This window comes from Myotis daubentonii, chromosome 12, assembly GCF_963259705.1.
Source record: "Myotis daubentonii chromosome 12, mMyoDau2.1, whole genome shotgun sequence".
Taxonomy (NCBI): domain Eukaryota; kingdom Metazoa; phylum Chordata; class Mammalia; order Chiroptera; family Vespertilionidae; genus Myotis; species Myotis daubentonii.
In genome coordinates this window covers 67947141-67969629 of record NC_081851.1, presented here as the reverse complement: position 1 = coordinate 67969629, position 22489 = coordinate 67947141, and the positions used below count along the sequence as shown (strand labels likewise).

General features: G+C 40.4%; 1 protein-coding gene across 3 annotated transcripts in view; it reads left to right on the top strand.

Annotated features, from left to right (window-relative positions):
- BABAM2 (BRISC and BRCA1 A complex member 2) overlaps positions 1–22489 on the top strand; it is a 358405-nt gene that overhangs the window by 57002 nt on the left and 278914 nt on the right. For all 3 annotated transcript variants that reach the window (XM_059660252.1, XM_059660250.1, XM_059660251.1), the window contains exon 4: positions 14456–14550. In XM_059660252.1, the coding sequence (XP_059516235.1) occupies positions 14456–14550 (95 nt within the window). The remainder of the gene's footprint in view (positions 1–14455; positions 14551–22489) is intronic.

Genomic DNA, 22489 nt, shown 5'->3' with positions numbered 1-22489 from the left:
TTTATGCTGGTACACCAAACCCTTAACTTTATCTGTTCTTGGGTGTGGTTGGCAAATGGTTCTAATTGGATTTCTGCTCTCTGTCTTCCTTGAGTAGGGTGATGTAAGCTATTTACCCTCTGCTTGGAGAAGAGAAATGTAAACCATTTACTCTTAAGTGTCCTTGGTTTCAGAATATGGGAATTTTCGATTTACTAGATGGCAATAAATTGCTTGACTGTTTAACTGTCTGTTTCAGTTTCCCTATTCCATTGTCCTGGCTTACTAGCCTATCTCAATATGACATTCTGGAAAAGGTGAAACTGAAGTGAGAGAGCGCGTATCAGATGCTGCTGGGAATGAGGGGTGGTGGGAAAGTTTAACTACAAAGGGATAGCAAGAGGAAATTTGGGAGGATGATAGAATTGTTCTGTATCCTAATTTTGATGTTGTTTATATAAATCTATGTATGCAAATCTATGCATGTGATAAAATTCATAACTGTACTCCAAAAAGGTGAATTTTACTGTATAAATTAAAAAAATAGTTAGAAACTTAATTTCACCCTTTTCCTTTTACTCTTTTCATGTGGCCACTAGTAACTTTTAAATTATGTGTGTGAAATATATTTCCATTGTACAGCATAGCCTCAGATACTAGGAATGCAAAGAAGAATTAAATGTGGTCTCAGTCTAGAGATAGGGGTCTGATAGAAGGAAGTCTTATGTGGAAAGGAGGCCAATGTAAATGACTTACATTTAATCTCCCCCACTTTCATATTTAAAAAATGTATTTTTTAATTGACTTCAGAGAGGCAAGGAGAGGGAGAGAGTGATAGATACATCAGTGATGAGAGAGAATCATCAATCGCTGCCTCCTGCATGGCCCCCACTGGGGATTGAGCCCACAACTTGGGCATATGCTCTTGACCGGAATCGAACTATGATCTCCTGGTTCATTGGTCAGCATTCAACCACTGAGTCACACTGGCCAGCATCATCCTTTTTTTTTTTTTTTTTTAAACAGATATTTCTTGAGGGCCTGTGTCATACAAATTATCTCAACTCCCAGATACCATAATTCTTTTCCTTGATATAGGAAAAGAAATTCTACCTCTCAAGACATAAAGCGTGCTATACAATGGAATCATTGGCACTATCTCTGAATTTGTAGGAAAGCAGAGTATATCTTTGAGGTTCTTGTAAGTTTCTTTGTGGTATTCTTGTAATGAATGTTCTAGGTCTGTAGTATTCTTGGGTAAATATTCTTTATATGATTGCACCCATGAGGTACTGATTAATTGAACTCAGTCTCTCAGAGAGAGAGAATTTTCCAGAAGGATGTTCAGCCTGTCTGTTTATAACTTGAAACCAGGAGCGCCAACCCAAAATTGGAATAGAATCTAAGAATACTATGCTGAGCTGTAAACAGAGAGGTAAATCTAACAAGATTGAAATATATAATAGGGACAAATCTAAAACCCTGAAGTACATTCTGAAGTTTTGCTGTCCAAATTAAGAATAAAGACTAAAAAAAAAGAGAAAAGAAAAATGAAGACTATGTGACTTAACAACAGTGTATCCTATATAATAAAAGGGTAATACACAAATTGACCCTAAGGGCGTGCACTGACCACTAGGGGGAAGACTCTCAGCGCAGGAGCTGCACCCTGGTGGTCAGTGTGCTCCCACAGGGGGAGCTCCACTCGACCACAAGCTGGGCTGATGGCTGCGAGCGCAGCGGTGGTGGCGGGAGCCTCTCCCACTTCCTTGGCAGCGCTAGGGATGTCCGACTAGGGCTCCCAGGCTGCCAATGGTATGTCTGACTGCCAGCTTAGGCCTGATCCCCTGGGGAGCATGCCTAAGCTGGCAGGTGGACATCCCTTGAGGGGTCCTGGACTCCGAGAAGGCACAGGCCAGGCTGAGGGGGACCCCCCCCCCGGAGTGCACGAATTTTCATGCACCAGGCCTCTAGTATGTATATAAAAGTCTTGGGGCTCTTAATTGATAGGAAGCATAATACTAGTCAACACTGATGTGTCTGCCAAAGAAAGCTATTTCAATTTTCAGTGGTATTTTTTAAATAGAAGGTTAGTATCTAAAATGAGGTCATGGATTTTTGAACTTGATTCTGTGCTCTTTAGATTATGGTTAGTTTTGGGTATTATCCTCTAAGAGGATTTACACAAACTGGTACACCTGCAGAGAAGAGAGGAATGGATGATAAAATAAATTGAGACCAAGTTGTATGAGGAATAGTGAAAGAAACTGGGGTATTTAGCCTGGTCAAGATGTGACTCATGGTGGGGTTGAAAGAGAGGTCACCAGAGCTGCCTGTAAAGGGAGTAGAAGGTCTGTGTTATTAAAATGAAACTAGAATTGTTCCATAAATTCCTAAGAAGTAGTGGATGAAATTTTAAGAGAAAGAAAGAGAGATTAAACTTCAGTATAAGGAAACACTATCAAGAGTTAGAACTCTTGGCAATGAGTCACCTCTCTAAAGTCTTTTGTCAAATTATTGCTTGAATCTACCTTCCCATTGAGAATCTCCTTCAGCTGGCATTTCCACAAGGCTCTCATCTGATGCTTACTTTCCATACTTGGAGTTTCAGTAAATAACCATTTTATGTAGCAACTGAGGAATAATTCTTCCATTATTGGCAAAACTCCAGTTATTTACCGCTTGAGTTATTTCTTTGAAACTGTATTTCCTGGCAGTTATTTAAACTTTAAGGTTCACCTTAGCTGGTTTGGCTCAGTGGATAGAATGCCAGCCTGTGGAACAAAGGGTCCCAGGTTCGATTCTGGTCAAGGGCACGTACCTTGGTTACAGGATCCTCCCCGGCCCAGGCCCTGGTCGGGGCTTGTGCAGGAGGCAATCAATTGATATGTTTCTCTCACATTGATGTTTCTCTCTGTCTTTTCCTTTCTCCCACTCTCCCTAAAAATCAATGGAAAAATATCCTCGGGTGAGGATTAACACACACACACACACACACACACACACACACACACACGCACACTTTAAGGTAGATACTATTTCAGTGGTAAGAATAGGGAAAGGAGCCTGTGGACAAGCTGTGGTCCTTCTATGACTGGGATCAGGATGACGGCTCACTCTGCAATCTGGGATGAGGCCTTGCTGAGATGATGTTGATATCCTCAAGATTGTCAGCTTCTAGCTCAGTTGGCGTGGCTTAGTGGTTGAGCGTCGACCTATGAACCAGGAGGTACGGTTCGATTCCCAGTCAGGACACATGCCCAGGTTGTGGACTTGATCCCCAGTGTGGGATGTGCAGGAGCCAGCTGATCAATGATTCTCTCTCATCATTGATGTTTCTATCTCTCTCTCTTTATCTCCCTTCTTCTCTGAAATAAAAAAGAATATATTAAAATTGTCAGCTTCTAAGGCATAGGTGTGTAAATAAAAACTACCTTAAAATACGTTAATATACATAACAACTCTTTTCATTTTGGAATTTCTGTGATTTCATGAATGTGTCATATTATGAAGCATTGGTCCCAGTATTGTAGCCTGGACATTTTCAGGTTGTGATAAAAAATAAAACTTGAAACTACCATTTTGTTTTTAGTTGATCACAACTGCTAGCCATTCTAGGTGTTTTCTGTCTTTACTTTTTTTTTTTTAACCTCACCTTATGTCACCCTCTATCCTACTTTTATTTCTTCGTTCTCCTGCCTACTCTTCTTTTTTCTGGAAAGTTGAAATAAGCAGTATCTGAGTAGTCTGTACTTTGTGTTCCTGTCATCTTCTCCAGGGTGAAATAAAGGAAATGCGAGGCTATTGCTCTCCTGTATGATTTGTGTTGGTCTTTTCTCCACCATCTCCGCCTTGAGGTCAGGTGCTGTGTTTTCTCCTTCCCATATCACTCCCCAGGTGTCCAATATGTGCATCTGTGCATCGAGGTTTTTAATAATGTTCTTGACTGATTTACTGACTGTTCTCCATAGCAAGAAAACACTGACACATTTTATTGCAAAGAGACTATAGATGTTGAACACAGTGTTTCAGGAGATCTTAGAGGTTGAAGGTAAGAGTTTGAGAAATTCTGAAATGTAAGGGTGAGATTCTGAAAGATATTTAAATTTACTTGTTTTGAAAAATACTTGTATAATGTTTTTATTATATATATTATAGTAACATCTCTCTAAAAAGATCCTCCCAGTTGAGGGTGTGATAATTTGGTATATAGCTTTTATTTAAAAAATATTGTATAGTTAAATACTTTGAGCTGTTTTAAAATGTAAAAATATCAACTAAAGTAAGAAAAAAAGAAAAAGAAATTAACTTCCCCAGTACTGTTGTTTAAAAGGATCCATGTGGGAGCTTCTTGAAAATGAAAGATCTTTGTAAGTATTCAGAGATTATCAAAATAGTCTTTGTTTTTAAAAAGAGCTCATTGCAGAGTTTTAAAAATGGGAGAACTCCCTAATTGCATTTTCAAGAAGATTTTATTTATAAAAAATAAATTTATTCAGAACCATTGAGTAAATACTTTCTAGTTCATTTATTTAAGTTAAGATTAAAGTAGGACAAATTTTTGTATCACACTAAAAAATAACAGCTTTATTGAAATTTATTTACATACCATGCAATTCTCTCTTTGAAGTGTACAATTCAGTGGTTTTAATGCATTCACAAAGTTGTGCAACCTTCAGCACTATTCCACAACATTTTCATCTCCATAAAAAGAAACCTTGTACTTGTTAGCAGTCACTCCCCATTTCCTCCTTTTCCTGATCCTGGCAACCATTAATCTACTTTCTGTCTCTATGGATTTACATTCTAGACATTTCATGTAAATGAAATTATACAATAATCATACAATATATGTGGCCTTTTGTGTCTGACTGTTTTCACTTAGCATAAAGGTTTCAAGGTTCATCTACATTGTAGCATGTAACAGTACCTTTTTTAAATAACTGAATGATATACATATCTCACATTTTATTTATCCATTCTTCAGTTGATGGACATTGGTTTTTTTTCTCTTTTTGTCAATGTGAATAGTGCTGCTATAAACACTCATGTGCAAGTTTTTGTGTGAACATGTTTTCATTTTTCTTGAGTATATACCTGTGAGTGGAATTGGTGGGTCATAAGGTAACTCTGTGTTTAATATTTTGAGGAACTGCCAAACTGTTTTTGAAAGTAGTGGTACCATTTTCAATTCCCACCAGCAGTGTATGAGGGTTCCAGTTTCTCCACATACTCACCAAGTATTCTATGTCGTTTTGATTGTAGCCATCATAGTAGGTGTGAAGTGGTATCTCATTGTGGTTTTGATTTTTATTTTATCAACCAGAGGCCCGGTGCATGAAAATTCATGCACTGGGCGGGGGGCGGGGGTGGTCCCTCAGCCTGGCCTTTGCCCTCTCACAGCCCAGGAGCCCTTGAGGGATGTCCACCTGCTGGCTGAGGCCCACTCCTTGGGGGATTGGGCCTAAGCTGGCAGTCAGATATCCCTCTGGTAGCCCAGGAGCCCATTAGTCAGACATCCTTATTGCTGCCTTGGAGGTGGGAGAGGCTCCTGCCACCGCCGCTGCGCTGGCCATCTATGAGCCGGCTTCTGGCTGTGCGGTGCTCCCCCTGTGGAAGCGCACTGACCATCAGGGGGCAGCTCCTGTGTTGAGTGTCTGCCCTCTGGTGGTCAGTGCACATGATAGCGACTGGTTGTTCCAGGTTCTTTCGCCATCAGGGTCAATTTGCATATTACCCTTTTATTATATAGGATGATTAATGATGTTGAGGATTTTTTCATATACTTGTTGGCCATTTCCATATCTACTTTGGAGAAATAGCTATTTAAACCCTTTGTCCATTTTTAAATTGGGTTCTCTTTTTATTATTGAGGTGTCTTATATATAAGTGTGCCTTATATATTCTGGGTTCAAGTTCTTTATCATACATATGATGTGCCAAATCATGTATTTTCTCCTATGAGTTGTCTTTTCACTTTCTAGATAGTGTCCTTGAAGGACAAAAATGTAACATTTTTATGACATCCAATTTACTTAGTTTTTCTTTTGTTGCTTGTGCTTTTGATTTCATATGTAAGAAAACACTGTCTAATAATAAAGATATACTTTTATGTTTTCCTCAAAGAGTTCTATAATTTTCTCTCTTACACTTAGATCTTTGATCCATTTTGAGGTAATTTTGGTATAGTTTAGGGACTCAACTTTGATTGGTTAGCATGAGGATATCCCATTGTCCCAACACTATTTGTTGAAAAGACTCTTAGTTTGTTTGGGCTGCTATAGCAACATATTAGACGTTGAATGGCTTAAGCAACAAACATTTACTTTTTTTTTAAAATTAAGATCTTTATTCTTTTCTTTTTAAATATATTTTTATTGATTTCAGAGAGGAAGGGAGAGGGAGAGAGATATAGAAACATCAATGATGAAAGAGAATCATTGATCGGCTGCCTCCTGCACGCCCACCACTGGGGATTGAGCCCACAACTCAGGCATGTGCCCTTGACTGGAATCGAACTCGGGACCCTTGAGTCCACAGGTCTTTGCTCTATCCACTGAGCCAAACCAGCTAGGGCAAACATTTACTTTTCACAGTTCTGGAGGCTGGGAAGTCTGAGAGCAAGATACTGGCAGATTCAGTGTCTGGTTAGGGTCTTGTTCCTGGTTCAGTCTGTTTTTTCATTGTAACCTCACATGACAGAAGGGCACAAAAGAGTTCTGTCGGGTCTTTTTTTAAGGGCACTAATCCCATTCTTGAGGCCCCTGCCCTTATGACCTAATCACCTCCCAAAGGCCCTACCTCTAAATATTATCACATTGGGGATTAGGTTTCCACATATTAATTTCATATATATGTGCGTGTGTGTGTGTGTGTGTGTAAATTGATTTCCGAAAAGAAGGGAGAGGGAGAGATAGAAATATCAATGATGAGAATCATTGACCAGCTGCCTCCTGCATGCCACCTGCTGGGGATCCAGCCGGTAACCTGGGCATGTGGCATGTGCCCTGACTGGGAATCAAACCATGACCTTCTGTTCATAGGTCAATGCTCAATCACTGAGCCATGCCGGTGGGGCTCCACATTGTGAATTTTAAGGGGATATAAACATTCACTCCATAGCAGACCCTTTTATTAAAAATTTAAAAAAAAAATATATTTTTATTGATTTCAGAGAGGAAGGGAGAGGGAGAGAGAGATCGAAACATCAATGATGAGAGAGAATCATTGATCGGCTGCCTCCTGCACACCCCCCCACTGGGGATCAAGCCTTGCAACCTGGCATATGCCCTGCCCAGGAATCGAAACGTGACCTTCTGGTTTAGTCTGACAATGTATAGGTCGATGTTCATCCACTGAGCCATGCCGGCTGGGCTAAATTTTTTTTTTTAATTGTGGTAAAATATGCATAACATAAAATTTAGCATCTTAATAATTTTTAAGTGTACATTTCGGTAGTGTTAAGTACATTCATATTGTTGTGCATCCAATCTCCATAACTCTTTTCATTTTGTAAAACAAACTCTTTATACCCATTAAACAACTCCCCATTTCCTTTTCCCCTAGCCCTTGCCAACCACCATTCTTTCTGTCTCTATGAATTTGACAGAGGTACTTCATATAAGTAGAATCACATAGTTCTTGTCTTTTTGTGACTGGCTTATTTTGCTTACCATAACATTCTCAAGCTTTATTCATGTAATAGCATGTGTCAGAATGTCCTTTTTAAGGTTAAATTTAATGTTCCATTGTGTATGTTCATCTTTTTAACTGTCAATGGGCAATTGCTTTAGTTAGACTACTGTATTGGGAATAATAGTGTACAGATATCTCTTTGAAACACCAATTTCACTTGTTTTGGTAGAATTGCTGAATTACATGGTAATTCCATTTAAAAATTTTTGAGAAGCTGCCATATTGTTTTTCATAGTGGCTGCACCAGTTTACATTCCCACCCGTGGCTCACAAGGGTTCCAATTTTTCCACAGCCTCGCCAACACTCAATATTTTCTCTTTGCCCCATTGAATTGTCTTAGTGCCTTTGTCAAAATCAATTGACTATAAATGTGAAAGTTTATTGCTAGACTCTGAATTCTATTCCATTGATCAGAATGTCTCTGCTTATGCCAATACTACACTGTTTTGATTACTGTGGTTTTGAATTGGGAATAAATTTTCAGTTGGCAAGTGTAAGTCCTACAACCTTGCGTTTTCAAGATTGCTTTTTGGCCATTCTGGATCCCTTGCATATACATATGACTTTTAGGATTGGTTTGTCAATTTCTGCAATAAATATGTCAGGGATTTTGATAAGGATTATATGAAATCTGTAGTTTGATTTAGGTAGTATTGTCATCTGAACAATATTAAGTCTTCTGATTCATGGACATGCGATGTCTCCCATCTATGTAGGCCTTCTTTAACATTTTTCACCAATGTTTGTAGTTTTTAAGTGTACAATCGTACATTTCTTTTGTTAAGTTTATTCCTAAGTATTTTATTCTTATTTATGCTGTTGTAAGTGAAATGTCTTTCTTAATTTCATTTTAGATTGTTCATTGATAATGTATAGAAATGCAATTGATTTTGTACATTTACCTTGTATTTTGCAACCTTGCTGAACTTATTGGTTCTCATAGTTTATTTTTTATTTCTTTTGGATTTTATAGCCAATCTAGATGCCATTTATTCATTTTTCTTGCCTAAGTGCCCTGGCTAGAAGTTGCAGTACAATGTTGAATAGGATTGGCAAGAGTGAATATCCTTGGATCAGATTTTTAATGTTTGGTGGTTTGGAAATACGATGTATTACTGACAATGCTCCTTTGAGAATTTGAAAAGCAAGCTTTGTGTCTTCAGTAGAAACAAAAATAATAAAATTGCTTCTATTGGAATTTAGCATGCTATTTATTTTTTGAGCATTGAGGCACAATGGATTCTAGCTTGGCTTTTCCCAAAACTTTAATGCCTTTGCTTTATTAACTTTATGATTTTTTTTTTCTAAAGGTCACTAAAGTAAGCCAGCCATAGAGCTTTTGAAAACGTAGCTCTAATGTACATGTCCTCCTAAGGAATTGTTCATGCTGGGTGTAGTTGAATAAGAATGAGTAATCAGGGCATTCGTATTGTTTTCACCAGTTCTTCTTCATCTTGGCTTGGATTAATGCTTTATAGTTGGCAGATTTGAAGAAATTTTATAACTCATAATAGATATAGTTGACAACCAGATTGTGGGTTGGATGAAGGGACGGATTGTAGTAACTTTTATTTATTTTATTTTATTTTTTGTTAAGCCTCACCCAAAGATATTTTTTCCATTGATTTTTATTTTAGAGAGAGTGGAAGGAAGGGCAGGAAGGAGGGAGGAGGAGAGAGGGAGAGGGAGAAGGAGAGGGAGAGGGAGAAGGAGAGGGAGAGGGAGAGGATAGAGGAGAGAGAAACATTGATGTGAGACAGACACACATCAGTTGGTTGCCTCCTGCAAACACCTTGACTGGGGCTGGGGGTTGAACCTGCAATCCAGGTATATGCCCTTGACTGGGAAGCGAACCTGCCACCCTTTGGTGGGTGGGTCAGTGCTTTAACTATTGAGCAACACTAGTCAGGGCTGTACCAACTTTTTTTTTTTTTTGGTACTAACTGTTGATAATTTAATTCTAAGCCCAACTTCTAAAGGATATATTCTTGCTCAAATTTATTCCTTACAGAAAGTGGTAGAAGTAATAACTCTTCTATACTTTATTCTTTACTGTAGATTTTTGTCAGTACTTAGATATTCAATGTAGAGAATAGAATTTCTTTCATATATTGAGTATTTCTTGAATCTATTCTGTATGTGTTGCATTTTGCTTTGTCAGAGACATGAAATAAATATAAGAGCATGCTTGTTTTCTGAATGCTTACAAGATATTTAGGAAGATCAAGTTTATGTCTTGTCTCTCTCACAAAATGTAGGCTCCTAGGGGATAACCATCTTTGTATTGACGCACATTATAGGGTGTGTTTGTTATGAATTTTAAAAATTAATGAAACAATAAAAATAATATGACTACATTTCAATACTCAAGTGAATGACATAACCAAATAGTATTGTTGAATTTCATAAGGAACAATGATCAGTTCTGAATTTATTAGGGAAGCCTTTATGCAAGAAAAGATAATTAAGTGGGCTCATAAAGGATGGGTAAGAACTGAAGAAGGGGTAAGAACATTTCAACTACATGTCATAATATTTGAAGGTCAGTGAGTGAGTGGATCATATCAACTGGAATAGAAAATTGGTATTGGCTTGTAGATAGAGAGAAGAATGGAAAAATAAATAGGGACATTGTATTTTGGAAGCCTTAATGCCAGTTGGAAAAGCTTGCCCTCACTCCATTTGACATTAGAGAATCATTTAGATTTTTTTTTAGCTAGGAAGTTTTGGGGCAAAGCAGTACTTCAAGAAGATTTACTTTGTGACAGTATGTATTATGGGATGGAGGGAAACTGGTATTAGGAGACCATTTAGGAGGATATGGTCATAACTGAATTCTTCTAGTCCTGCCAGCTCTTCAAGAGCAGAGTTCTTTGCTTGGTCTTTAGTGCTTAGCATAGAGCCTAGAGCAGAGTTTAAATGTTTGTTCATTGGATGCATGAATGTATGGACTAGGTCAATGATGGCGAACCTCTGACACGCGTGTTAGAGGTGACATGCGAACTCATTTCTTTGGTTGATTTTTCTTTGTTAAATAGCATTTAAATATATAAAATAAATATCAAAAATATAAGTCTTTGTTTTACTATGGTTGCAAATGTCAAAAAATTTCTATATGTGACACGGCACCAGAGTTAAGTTAAGGTTTTTCAAAATGCTGACATGCTGAGCTCAAAAGGTTCGCCATCACTGGACTAGGTCATCTGGGCCTGGATAGAGCTGTGAGCAGTGGTACATATCCATATGAGAAACATTTTGTTTTCTATGAGTATAAAGGTTACAGGTAGGGTTGAAGATGATACCAAAGCTTCAGCATGATGATTAAGGAATAACAGTGCCATCCCTAGAAATAGGGAAGTCAGCTAGGGGAAGAGAGGGGTGAGAAAAGAGACAGTGACGAGCATGTTTTTATTTTTTTTATTTTTTTATTTTTATTTTTTCATTTTTTTTTAATCTTTATTGTTCAGATTATTACATTTGTTCCTCTTTTTCCCCCCCCATAACTCCCCTCCTCTCAGTTCCCGCCCCACCCTCCGCCCTCACTCCCCACCCACTGTCCTCATCCATAGGTGCACGATTTTTGTCCAGTCTCTTCCCGAATCTACCACACCCCTTTCCCCCCCAAGAATAGTCAGTCCATTCCCTTTCTATGTTCCTGATTCTATTATAATCACCAGTTCATTCTGTTCATCAGATTATTTATTCACTTGATTCTTAGATTCACTTGTTGATAGATGCATATTTGTTGTTCATAATTTGTATCTTTACCTTTTTCTTCCTCTTCCTCTTCTTAAAGGATACCTTTCAGCATTTCATATAATCCTGGTTTGGTGGTGATGAACTCCTTTAGCTTTTCCTTATCTGTGAAGCTCTTTATCTGACCTTCAATTCTGAATGATAGCTTTGCTGGATAAAGTAATCGTGGTTGTAGGTTCTTGGTATTCATCACTTTGAATATTTCTTGCCATTCCCTTCTGGCCTGCAAAGTTTCTGTTGAGAAATCAGCTGACAGTCGTATGGGTATTCCCTTGTAGGTAACTGGGTTTCTTTCTCTTGCTGCTTTTAAGATTCTCTCTTTGTCTTTTGCTCTTGGCATTTTAATTATGATGTGTCTTGGTGTGGTCCTCTTTGGATTCCTTTTGTTTGGGGTTCTCCGTGCTTCTTGGACCTGTAAATCCATTTCTTTCACCAGGTGGGGGAAGTTTTCTGTCATTATTTCTTCAAATAGGTTTTCAATATCTTGCTCTCTCTCATCTTCTGGCACCCCTATAATTCTGATGTTGGTACGCTTGAAGCTGTCCCAGAGGCTCCTTACACTATTCTCGCATTTTTGGATTCTTTTTTCATTTTGCTTTTCCCATTGGGTGTTTTTTGCTTCCTCGCATTTCAAATCATTGACTTGATTCTTGCGCTCCTCTGGTCTGCTGTCGGGAGTCTGTATAATATTCGTTATTTCAGTCCGTGTATGCTTAATTTCTAGTTGGTTCCCCAATATAACATCGAGGGTCTCATTAGATTTCTTGAGGATCTCACAACATTTATCGGCGGTCTCACCAGTCTTTTCGAGGGCCTTACTAAGTTTATCGGCAGCTTCTAGACAGTTCTTAAGAGACCTTAAAAGTGTGGTTCTGAACTCAATATCCTCCATTGACAGTTTTGTCCTGTTTCTTTGTCTCCGCATTTTTTATGCTTTCTTGGTACACCCCCTAGTGGTCTTTGTGTGCAGTCTTGTTGCCTTTAAGCCTTGATTGATGTCGGCAATACCGGGGGTGAGTTGACCTCCAGGCTAACTGGCTATGAGAGTCCGCTGGGTCTGCAGTGGGAGGGCTTCTGTGCTGGATCTCTAAGGCGGTGCTAATCTAGCCTTTGCCTGAGGCTATCCGGCAAATGGTTCTGCGCAGGGCTTGGGCGGGGCGGGTCCCCAGGGATCTACAGGGCGGGCCAGAGCGAGCAGTTATGGCTGCTCTCAGTTCCTTCCCCAGGGGCTCTGCCTCTCAGAGTCCCAGCAATGCTGCAAACTTCGGAGAGAAAGCTGCCTTCGAGTTCCGACCGAAGCCAGACAGTCCCGCTTCTCCCGTTTGAGTCTTGCTCCCCAGAGACTCGCCCGGATCTGGAGCTCAGAGTCTGAAAACTCCCTCCCGATTGAAAACAACAACCGCGCCCTCCGCCACCAGCCCGCTCGCGCGCACTCCGCACCTGAGTATTTTACTTCAGCACTGCGCCTCCTCTGAGTCTGGGTATGATATTCTCTTTCCTCCTAGTTGTAGAATTTCCACTCAGCCAGCCTTCCTGTGGTTTTGGATGATGTCCGTTCTGTCCTTTAGTTATATCTCTGAAGTGGTTGTTCGAGGCAGTGATCTCCTGCGTTAACCTACGCCGCCATCTTGGTTTCTCTCTATGTTTTTATTTTTTAATTTTTATTTATTTTATTGATTTTTTACAGCGAGGAAGGGAGAGGGATAGAGAGTTAGAAACATTGATGAGAGAGAAATATCGATCAGCTGCCTCCTGCATACCCCCCACCGGGGATGTGCCTACAACCAAGGTACATGCCCTTGACTGGAATCGAACTCGGGAACCTTGAGTCTGCAGGCCAACGCTCTATCTACTGAGCCAAACCAGTCAGGGCATGAGCATGTTTTTAGATTTGTTGAGTTTGACATTGAAATACCTAGTACATAGAGGTAGAAAGGCTCAAATGAGAACTGAAGTCTGAATGTTTAAATTTGGATATCACCATGAAGATATTGTTTAAGCAGTGAAAATGATTGGACTGATATAACTGTATGTGTGTGTATGGATATATGGTATGCAAGTACACAAGTATACATACTCCTATATACTAGAACCCAGTATATGTGTGTTAGATTATGGTGTACTAATCTTCTTATTTGTATTAGCAGAATGGTGAGGACTGATTCTTGGGGTGAATGGAGGGAATAAAAAGGGAGGTAAAGAGGGAGACAGGAAAGGAACAGAGAGGTAGGAGAATTTACAACACAGGTTTGCTAAGGAGGCTTTGTAATTTGTCATGTTTCAAAATAATACTAGTAATAACAACACTAGTATTCCCTTGTCAGTTATTGAGTGCTTGCTATATACCAGACACTGTGCTAGTACATGGTGGTCTTTTATCCTCACATGTGGCTGGTCTCTTTATTAACTTTATAAATTTTATATGAACAAATAACTTTATGAACAAATCTGTGAAGTTAGTGATCTTATATCCCACTTTTACTGATGAGGAAACTGAAGTGTAAAGAAGTTACAACTTGCCCAAGATGATTTGCATACTAAATAATTAGGAGACCTTATGGCTATACACCTGACTTTTTTTTTTTTTTTTTTTACTCGAAGCCAATGTTCTTTCCATTATACCAAAGGTCTACATGTTTAATTTCTTCCAGGAAATCACCATATTTTTAGAGCATCAGTCCTCGTTCAAGGCCTGTTAATTAGCAGGCAGTGCCTGGACTATAACATTTCCTACAAAAATATCTCCATGTATTTTGTATGTGGCTTTTTATACCTTCCTACTGTTTATTTATATTTATAGTGTGTTAGGAGATTAAAATTTTTTGATTGCATGTTGTGGATGTTAATTTAAAAGAGGATATCAGTTCTTTTGTTTGGAGAATTAATCATTTAGAAAGTGTTTTTCAATTTCTTTTTTTTTTTGTCTAACATAAACTTCTTCCAGAACTTTTTCTGGTGCATTCCTCAGAATGTTATATCTTAACAAGGAAATGAGAAGGGTCTGACATTTTCTTTTTATTTCAGGGGATATAATTTTCAATGCCCAGTACCCAGAGCTGCCCCCCGATTTTATCTTTGGAGAAGATGCTGAATTCCTGCCGGACCCCTCGGCTCTGCATGTGAGTAACTGCCGGCTCATTTGGATAGTCTTCATTTGTTGAAAGAAAATAAAATTAGCTTTTGACAGTTGCTTAATAGTTAAATTTGCCAAACGTGGACTTTTCCCACCACTTTTTTCTCTGTTTTGTGAAATAAGTACAACTCTTAATGTGCTAAAAGAATTTAAGTAAGAGGTGTTTTTATTTTTTCATTGCAGCTTTACTTTCAGACTATTTTGAATTAATGAAATTCTCTAGCATGTTGGTTAAAATATTTTTTTTCCAGCTTGAGACATGTTGAAAACATTTTCTTTGTTTTAACTTAATATTTCATGCCTGCAATCAATTTTCTAATGTTTACTAACACTTCATCACAGGGCTTGTTAGAGGAGTGTTTTTTGGCTGAGAGGCCTTTTTATTTTTTGTAATATAAGTGAAAGTGTCAAATTTGGACTTGAATCCATATTATCTCAGTATTATTATCAGAAGGGTAAAGACCAGAGTACGTCTACAAGACCCAAAGCTTCGCAGTTGAAGTAAGATGTCTCTGGAATGAAGGCAGAGAAGGGGGTGGTGGTACTTGTCAGAGCACATGAGGTTTATATAAACATGGTGTGCTTTGCGTGGCTGGTGGAGAAAACATGCCATTTTGTTAAAAAAAAGTCTGACCAGACAAAATGTCTCTTTTCCTTACCAAGTTCGATTTTGCTATGGTGCCTCTACTATAAGAAGTTTTATTGTTGTTCAAAACTATGTTCTTAGTTTTGGATTTTGGAATTTTTTGTCTCATTTAAGTTTTGTAATTTAGAGTTTTGATGACTTACTCAGAAATCTTGTCCCCTCCCTTTTTAAAAAGGGAAGTATTAAATAGGAAGTTTTAACCCAAACTTAAAGAATTATCTTAAATTTTATAACAGAGTTGTAAAAATATGGTTGGCAGGAGTAGGATGGTTTAGTTGCTAAATTTCTAATAATTACCAAAAAATTTTTACTTTGGCTGGTTTTTAAAAAAATTATAGTTTAGGTATGGCCCCTGTAGATGCTGTGTGTTATATATTCATCCCATATTGAGCTGAAGGGCTTATCTGAAGAAAGTGAATTAGCAGCGGTTCTCAACCTGTGGGTCGCGACCCCTTTGGTGGTCAAATGACCCTTTAACAGGGGTCGCCTAAGACCAACCTGCATATCAGATATTTACATTACGATTCATAAAGTAGCAACATTACAGTTATGAAGTAGCAACGAAAATAATTTTGTGGTTGGGTCACAACATGAGGAACTGTATTTAAAGGGCCAGAAGGTTGAGAACCACTGGTTTAAATAAAGGATACACATAAGGTTAATATAAATATGTGGTGTTCTAATCCATCAGATGAAGCCACCTCTTTCTAAACTCAGACCTTTGTAACTCAAGGAAATGAGTGCCATTAAGGACTTTGAAATTCTTAGATGAATGAAAAATACTAGATAGATACCAGACATAGAGATAGATTTCTCATAGATACCAGAGAATCATAAATCACTGAGTTAGAATCTTAGTAGTCTAGTGGTTCCCACTTTTGATATACATTAGAATAATTTAGGGAGCTTGTTAAAAATACAGATTCCTGAACCCAGTGGGCATACTGAGTTAGATACTTTAGGAAGCCAGAGTAATTACATTTTCTGAGTAATTTTTATGTATTAGTCTGAATTGCTATTGGGAAGCACTAATTGAATTAATCTTTTACAGTAATATTCCCAACAGAAACTGATCTGCCTTTGCCTCACATTATTTCCAATGAAGGGTCATTTTTCAGTTTGGGGACAGCTCTAATTTTTTTAAATAACAGCTTTATTGAGACATAATTTATATGTCATGCAATTTACCCATTTAAAGTGTATAATTGAATGGTTTTTAGTGTATTCATTGAATTGTGCAACCATCACCAGTCAAATTTAGAACATTGTCATCACCCCTAAAAGAAACTTCTTGTTCCTTCTAGGCAATAACTAATCTATATTATGGCTATATGGATTTGCCTATTTTGGACATTTCTTATAAATGGAACTAGAGGCCTGGTGCACAAAAATTTGTGCACTCGGAAGGGGAGGGAGGGGTCCCTCAGCCCGGCCTGTGCCCTCTCGCAGTCTGGGACCCCTCGGGAGATAACGACCTGCTGGCTTAGACCTGCTCCCCGGTGGCAGAGGGCAGGCCCAATCCCTAGGTGCAGCCTCTGGTAGGGCTCAGAGCAGGGCCGATTGGGGAGTTGGGGCGCCGCCCCCTGTCATGCACAGAGCAGGGCGGATTGGGAGGTTGCAATGCCACCCTCAGTCACGCTCAGGGTAGGGCTGATTGGGGGGTTGGGACACCACCCCCTGTCACACTCAAGGCAGGGTCGATGGGGAGGTTGCGGCGCCACCCCCTGTCACGCACAGAGCAGGGCCAATCAGGGGGTTGGGGCGCTGCCCCTGTCATGCACAGAGCAAGGCCCATCAGGGGGGTTGGGGCTCCGTACCCTGTCACGCACAGAACAGGGTCGATCAGGGGTTTGGGGCGCTGCCCCCTGTCACGCACATAGCAGGGTCAATCGGGGTGGGGAGCTCCCCCCTGTCACGCACAGAGAAGGGCCGATCAGGGGGTTGAGGAGCTCCCCCCTGTCACTTACAGAGTAGGGCTGATAGGGGAGTTGGGGCACCACCCCCTGTCACACACACAGCAGGGCGGATCAGGGGGTTGGGGCGCCGCCCTCTATCACCCACAGTGTAGGGCCGATCAGGGGGTTGAGGCGCCGCCACTGTCACACTCAGGGCAGGGCTGATGGGGAGGTTATGGCTCTACCCCATCACACACAGAGCAGGGCCTGTGGCGGGTGGGGGGTTGGGGCGCCACCCTCTATCACCCACACAGCAGGGCTGATCAGGGGGTTGGGGCGCTGCCACTCTCACACTCAGGGCAGGGCCAATGGGGAAGTTATGGCTCTACCCCATCACACACAGACCAGGGCCCATGGGGGGCATTGGGGCGCCACACCCTGTCACACACAGAGCCGCAAGGCGATCAGGGGGTTGGGGAGCTCCCCGCTATCAGGCACAGAGCAGGGCAGATAGGGAGGTTGTGGCCCCACCCCCTGTCACACACAGAGCTGCAGGGCGATCAGGGGGTTTGGGTGCTGTCCCCTGTCACGCTGATCCCGGTGCCAGGAGGCCTCTCGGCTCCGCTGATCCCGGTGCTGGGAGACCTCGCGGCTCCCCTGATCCCGGTGTTGGGAGGCATATTACCCTTTTACTGTATAGGATAGAGGCCTGGTGCATGGGTGGGGGCCGGCTGGTTTGCCCTGAAGGGTGTCCTGGATCAGGGTGGGGGTCCCCACTGGGGTGCCTGGCCAGCCTGGATGAGGGGATGATGGCTGTTTGCAGCTGGTCACACACCCTTCAGGGTTGGGATCCCCACTGGGGTGCCTGCCAGTCTGGGTGAGGGGTTGAGGGCTGTTTTCAGGCTGGGGGTGACTGAAGCTCCCAACCGCTCCTTTTTTTCTTTTTTTTAATTTTTATTCTGGGCCAGCTTTAGCTCTGGCTCCAGCTCTGAGGCCTCTGTTTCTGAAAGCAGGTATCTGGTTTGTTTGGGTTCTATAGTCGAACCACTGTATCAACTCTAACTCTGAGATCCCGGCTGGCTGAAAGCAGGTTTCTGGGGTTTTGTTTAGCTTCTATATTTGTAACAATGTTTCAAACTGCAAGCTCAGAGGCCGGCAGCGGCAGGCAGGGAATGTTGGATTCCTCCGTCACTGAAGCAAGCAAGCCTCATGTTAGCTTCAAGGTGCCTGGCTGCCGGCCGCCATCTTGGCTGGCAGTTAATTTGCATATCGCCCTGAATCACCAATGGGAAGGGAAGCGGACGTACGGCTAATTACCATGTTTCTCTTTTATTATATAGGATTATACAATATGTGTTTTTTTGTGACTGATTTTCTGTGAGCATACTGTGTTTTTTTTAAGCTTTTTAAAATCAACTTTATTGGGGTGACATTAGTCAATATGAACATATAGGTGTCTATGTTATAAGATCTGTATATTGCACCGTGTAGCAGACTGTTTTCAATGTAGCATATATCACTGTTTTTCTATTGCCAAGTAATATTCCATTGTATGCACACACAACTTTTTATTTATCCATTGTTGGTTGGTGAATATTTGGTTGTTTCCACATTTCGTCTGTTAAAAATATTGCTGTTGTGTGGATAAATTTTTATTTCTTTTGGGTGTATATCCCTAGGAGTGGAATTGCAGGCTTAAATGGTAACTCTGTGTTTAGTTTTTTGAGGAATTCCCAGATTGTTTTCCAAAGTGCCTGTACCATTTTACATTCCCGCCAGCAGTGTATAAGTGTTCCAGTTTCTCTAATTCCTCACCGATGCTTGTTATTATCTGTCTTTATGACTATAGCAATCCTAGTGGGTAGGAAGTGGTATCTCACTGTGTCTTGGGTTGCATTTCCCGGATGGCTGTGCATCATAATGATATTTTGCATCTTTTCACTGGAGTGGAAGCTGCATGAGAGAATGGAGTTAGTTTTGTTTGCTGCTATAGTCTACAGTGCATGGCCCACTGTTGAAAAATGCTGCCCAGATATGTGGTGCTCCTAGTCCTAGACTCAGCCGTGGGCAAACTATGGCCCGCGGGCCGGATCCGGCCCGTTTGAAATGAATAAAACTAAAAAAAAAAAAAAAAAAAAGACCGTACCCTTTTATGTAATGATGTTTACTTTGAATTTATATTAGTTCACACAAACACTCCATCCATGCTTTTGTTCCATCCCTCCGGTCCAGTTTAAGAACCCACTGTGGCCCTTGAGTCAAAAAGTTTGCCCACCCCTGTCTAGAAGAGCCTAGTACCTAGAAGAGCACCTGGTGTGTAGAGGTATACAAATATATATACCTTTACATTCGTGTTTGTTAGGGGAATAGGTTGCTTTAAGGTTTTGTATTCCTTAAGGGACTTGTTGGTTTCTGAAACTAGAAAATATGTTTTCAATGATAATTTCAAAATAGAAGAAAAAGATTCAGTTTTAGAGAAGTTTGGTGCATAAAAATCAGTTAACAGGAGCTCTGAAGCAGTGATTTTCAGCCTGGCTTTTGCAACACCCTGTGGTATATTCAGCTACCTCAAAGGGTATTGTGAAATTATTTCCCCTGAAAATAATAATGATAATTCATTTCAATTTAAAATAAAATTGCATAAAGGAGGAAGGGTGGATCACAAAATTAAATGAGAAGCACATGTTGTAATCATGACAATATTGGAAACCACTGCTATCTAACTTCCTAGTTCAGTGGTTCTCAATCTTGGCTGCACATTAGAATCACCTGGGAATCTTTTTAAAATTCTGATTTCTGGGCCTCATCTTCCGGAAATTCTGTTTCTTTGTTATGGGGTGGGGTCACAACATTAGTAACAAAGAAACAGAATTTCCAGAGGATGAGGCCCAGAAATCAGGATTTTAAAAAGATTCCCAGGTGATTCTAATGTGCAGCCAAGGTTGAGAACCACTGTCCTAGTTTGAAGAAGGTGAGGGCAGTTTTGTCTTTGAGACAATCATCTTCAGGCTGGGGGAGCTACTGCTACTGCAAGCACTGCCCATGTTGTACAATTCTTGACTCTTCTGCTAGCGTGGAATGTTAGCATAGAAAGAAGTATTGTACTAATGCTTTGTTCACTTCTCTTCCTCTGCTCTTTACTGTACTACTTGCAGAAAGACATCTTTTGAATGTGTCCTTGCAAACTAGTGCTCATGCCCTGTAGACACGAAATAGATGCAAAGAATGTGTGAAGCTGGTATGGAGTGCATGGCCCACTGTTGAAAAATGCTGCCCAGATATGTGGTGCTCCTAGTCCTAGACACTTCCATGTCCATGGCCTGTAATATCTTTATAATAGAGTGCTCTGTCATTGTTCAGATATCTATTAATGCTTCATTTGAGACTTATAAAAGTTTCATCATTAGCCTTCAAGCTGGACATAGCGCTCAAGACAGATAAGTGCATAGAATTGCAGCCATGGGTGATATGTGCTGGGTAGAGGTATATGCATAGGGTGCTTTGGGGCTCTGTAGGAGGAGCAGTTATCAGAACCACATTTGGGAGGTGCTAGGGAGTTAGAAACATTATTTGATTGGTTAGAAGTACTTGATATTTTAGTGTAACTTATTGAAGAATAATATACTACAAAGAGTGTACAAATCACAAGTGTATAGCGTGGTGAATTTTAGAAAGTAAACATACCACGTAACCAGTACCTAGATCAAGAAACAGAACACTCCCAGTGTCCAGAGGCCCTACTCATGCCCCCTCCGTCACTGTGACCATTTTTTCCAAGAGTAAACATTATGCTGACTTACACCACCATGATTAGTTTTGTCTCTTTTCAGTCTTTCTACAAATGGAATCAAGTATGGACTTGTATGTCTGACTTTTTTCACTCAACATTTATTTGTGAACTTCACCTATACAATTTGTTGTTATATGCTCATTGCTCATAGTATTGAGCAATGTAAACTGAATATGTAACTATATAAACTGAACATATCACAGTTTCTTTATCCATTGTTATTGATCACCATCTGGATTATTTTGGTTTCTTGCTGTTGTGAATAGTGCTCCTGTGGGTGGTACATATCTCAGTGAATATACTAGTATGTGTGCATTTCCGGTGGGTATTTGCTGAAGAGTGGACTTATTGGGTCACATGTATAGAGAATTAAGGAGAGGACTATTCATATATATATACATATGCATACACATATAATTTTGAAGGCATGTGCTACAAACAAGGCTTTAAAAGCACAATTGTGGAAAAACAACATCTTGAAAGAACAAACAAGTTAAAATTAAAATGAAACTTAATGCCCTGACCGGTTTGGCTCAGTGGATAGAGCGTCGGCCTGCGGACCGAAGGGTCCCGGGTTCGATTCCAGTCAAGGGCATGTACCTTGGTTTCGGGCATATCCCTAGTGGGGGGTATGCAAGAGGCAGCTGATCGATGTTCCTCTCTCATCGATGTTTCTAACTCTCTATCCCTCTCCCTCCCTCGCTGTAAAAAATCAATAAAATATATTAAAAAAAATAAAATGAAACTTAAACAGTTTATCAATTGGATTTCAGGTAGGAGACAGAAACCATACTAGTAATTTGAATAGGAAAAAAATTGAATATAAAGAATTATTAACAATTTATTTTTTATTTTTTTAAAAATATATTTTATTGATTTTTTACAGAGAGGAAAGGAGAGAGATAGAGAGCTAGAAACATCAACAAGAGAGAAACATCGATCAGCTGCATCCTGCACACCTCCCACTGGGGATGTGCCCGCAACCCAGGCACATGCCCCTGACCGGAATCGAACCTGGGACCCTTCAGTCCGCAAGCCGACGCTGTATCCACTGAGCCAAACCGGTTTCAGCGAGAATTATTAACAATTTAAAGGAGCAAAAGAGAATTCTAAGGAATGTAAGAATAGCGATTGTATAGAGTAGCTACCCCAGGGCTGAGGGAGGACACCCAAGAAGGAACAAACTTGGAAGATCCTCCCTCACATCTCCCCCTACCACTAATGCTGAGACTCTGACCTCTGGACTGGAGAGGGTGTGGCTGTAGCCCATGGATGGTGGAGACCTTCACTGGTGTGTGGCCCACTGGGTTCTGGTTGGCCAGGGCTGGAGAGTAGAAATGGGCTGGGTGCAGTTAAACAGGCGGAAGGGTGAGCACGACTGGGTCTCCTACATGCCTCTGGCAGCTGTACTATAGGCGCAGCTATAGAAAGTCCACCAGAACTAGGATAAGAAGCTTCTCTTCTGTTATGCCTTGTACCGTCCCTTCATCACTTTCATTGACAAGCTAAACACCAGCTGGCAAAGGAAAAAAATGTTTACAAGATCCAACCTCCGTTTCATAAATAGGACAAAGAAAAGTAGATTTGGGAGATG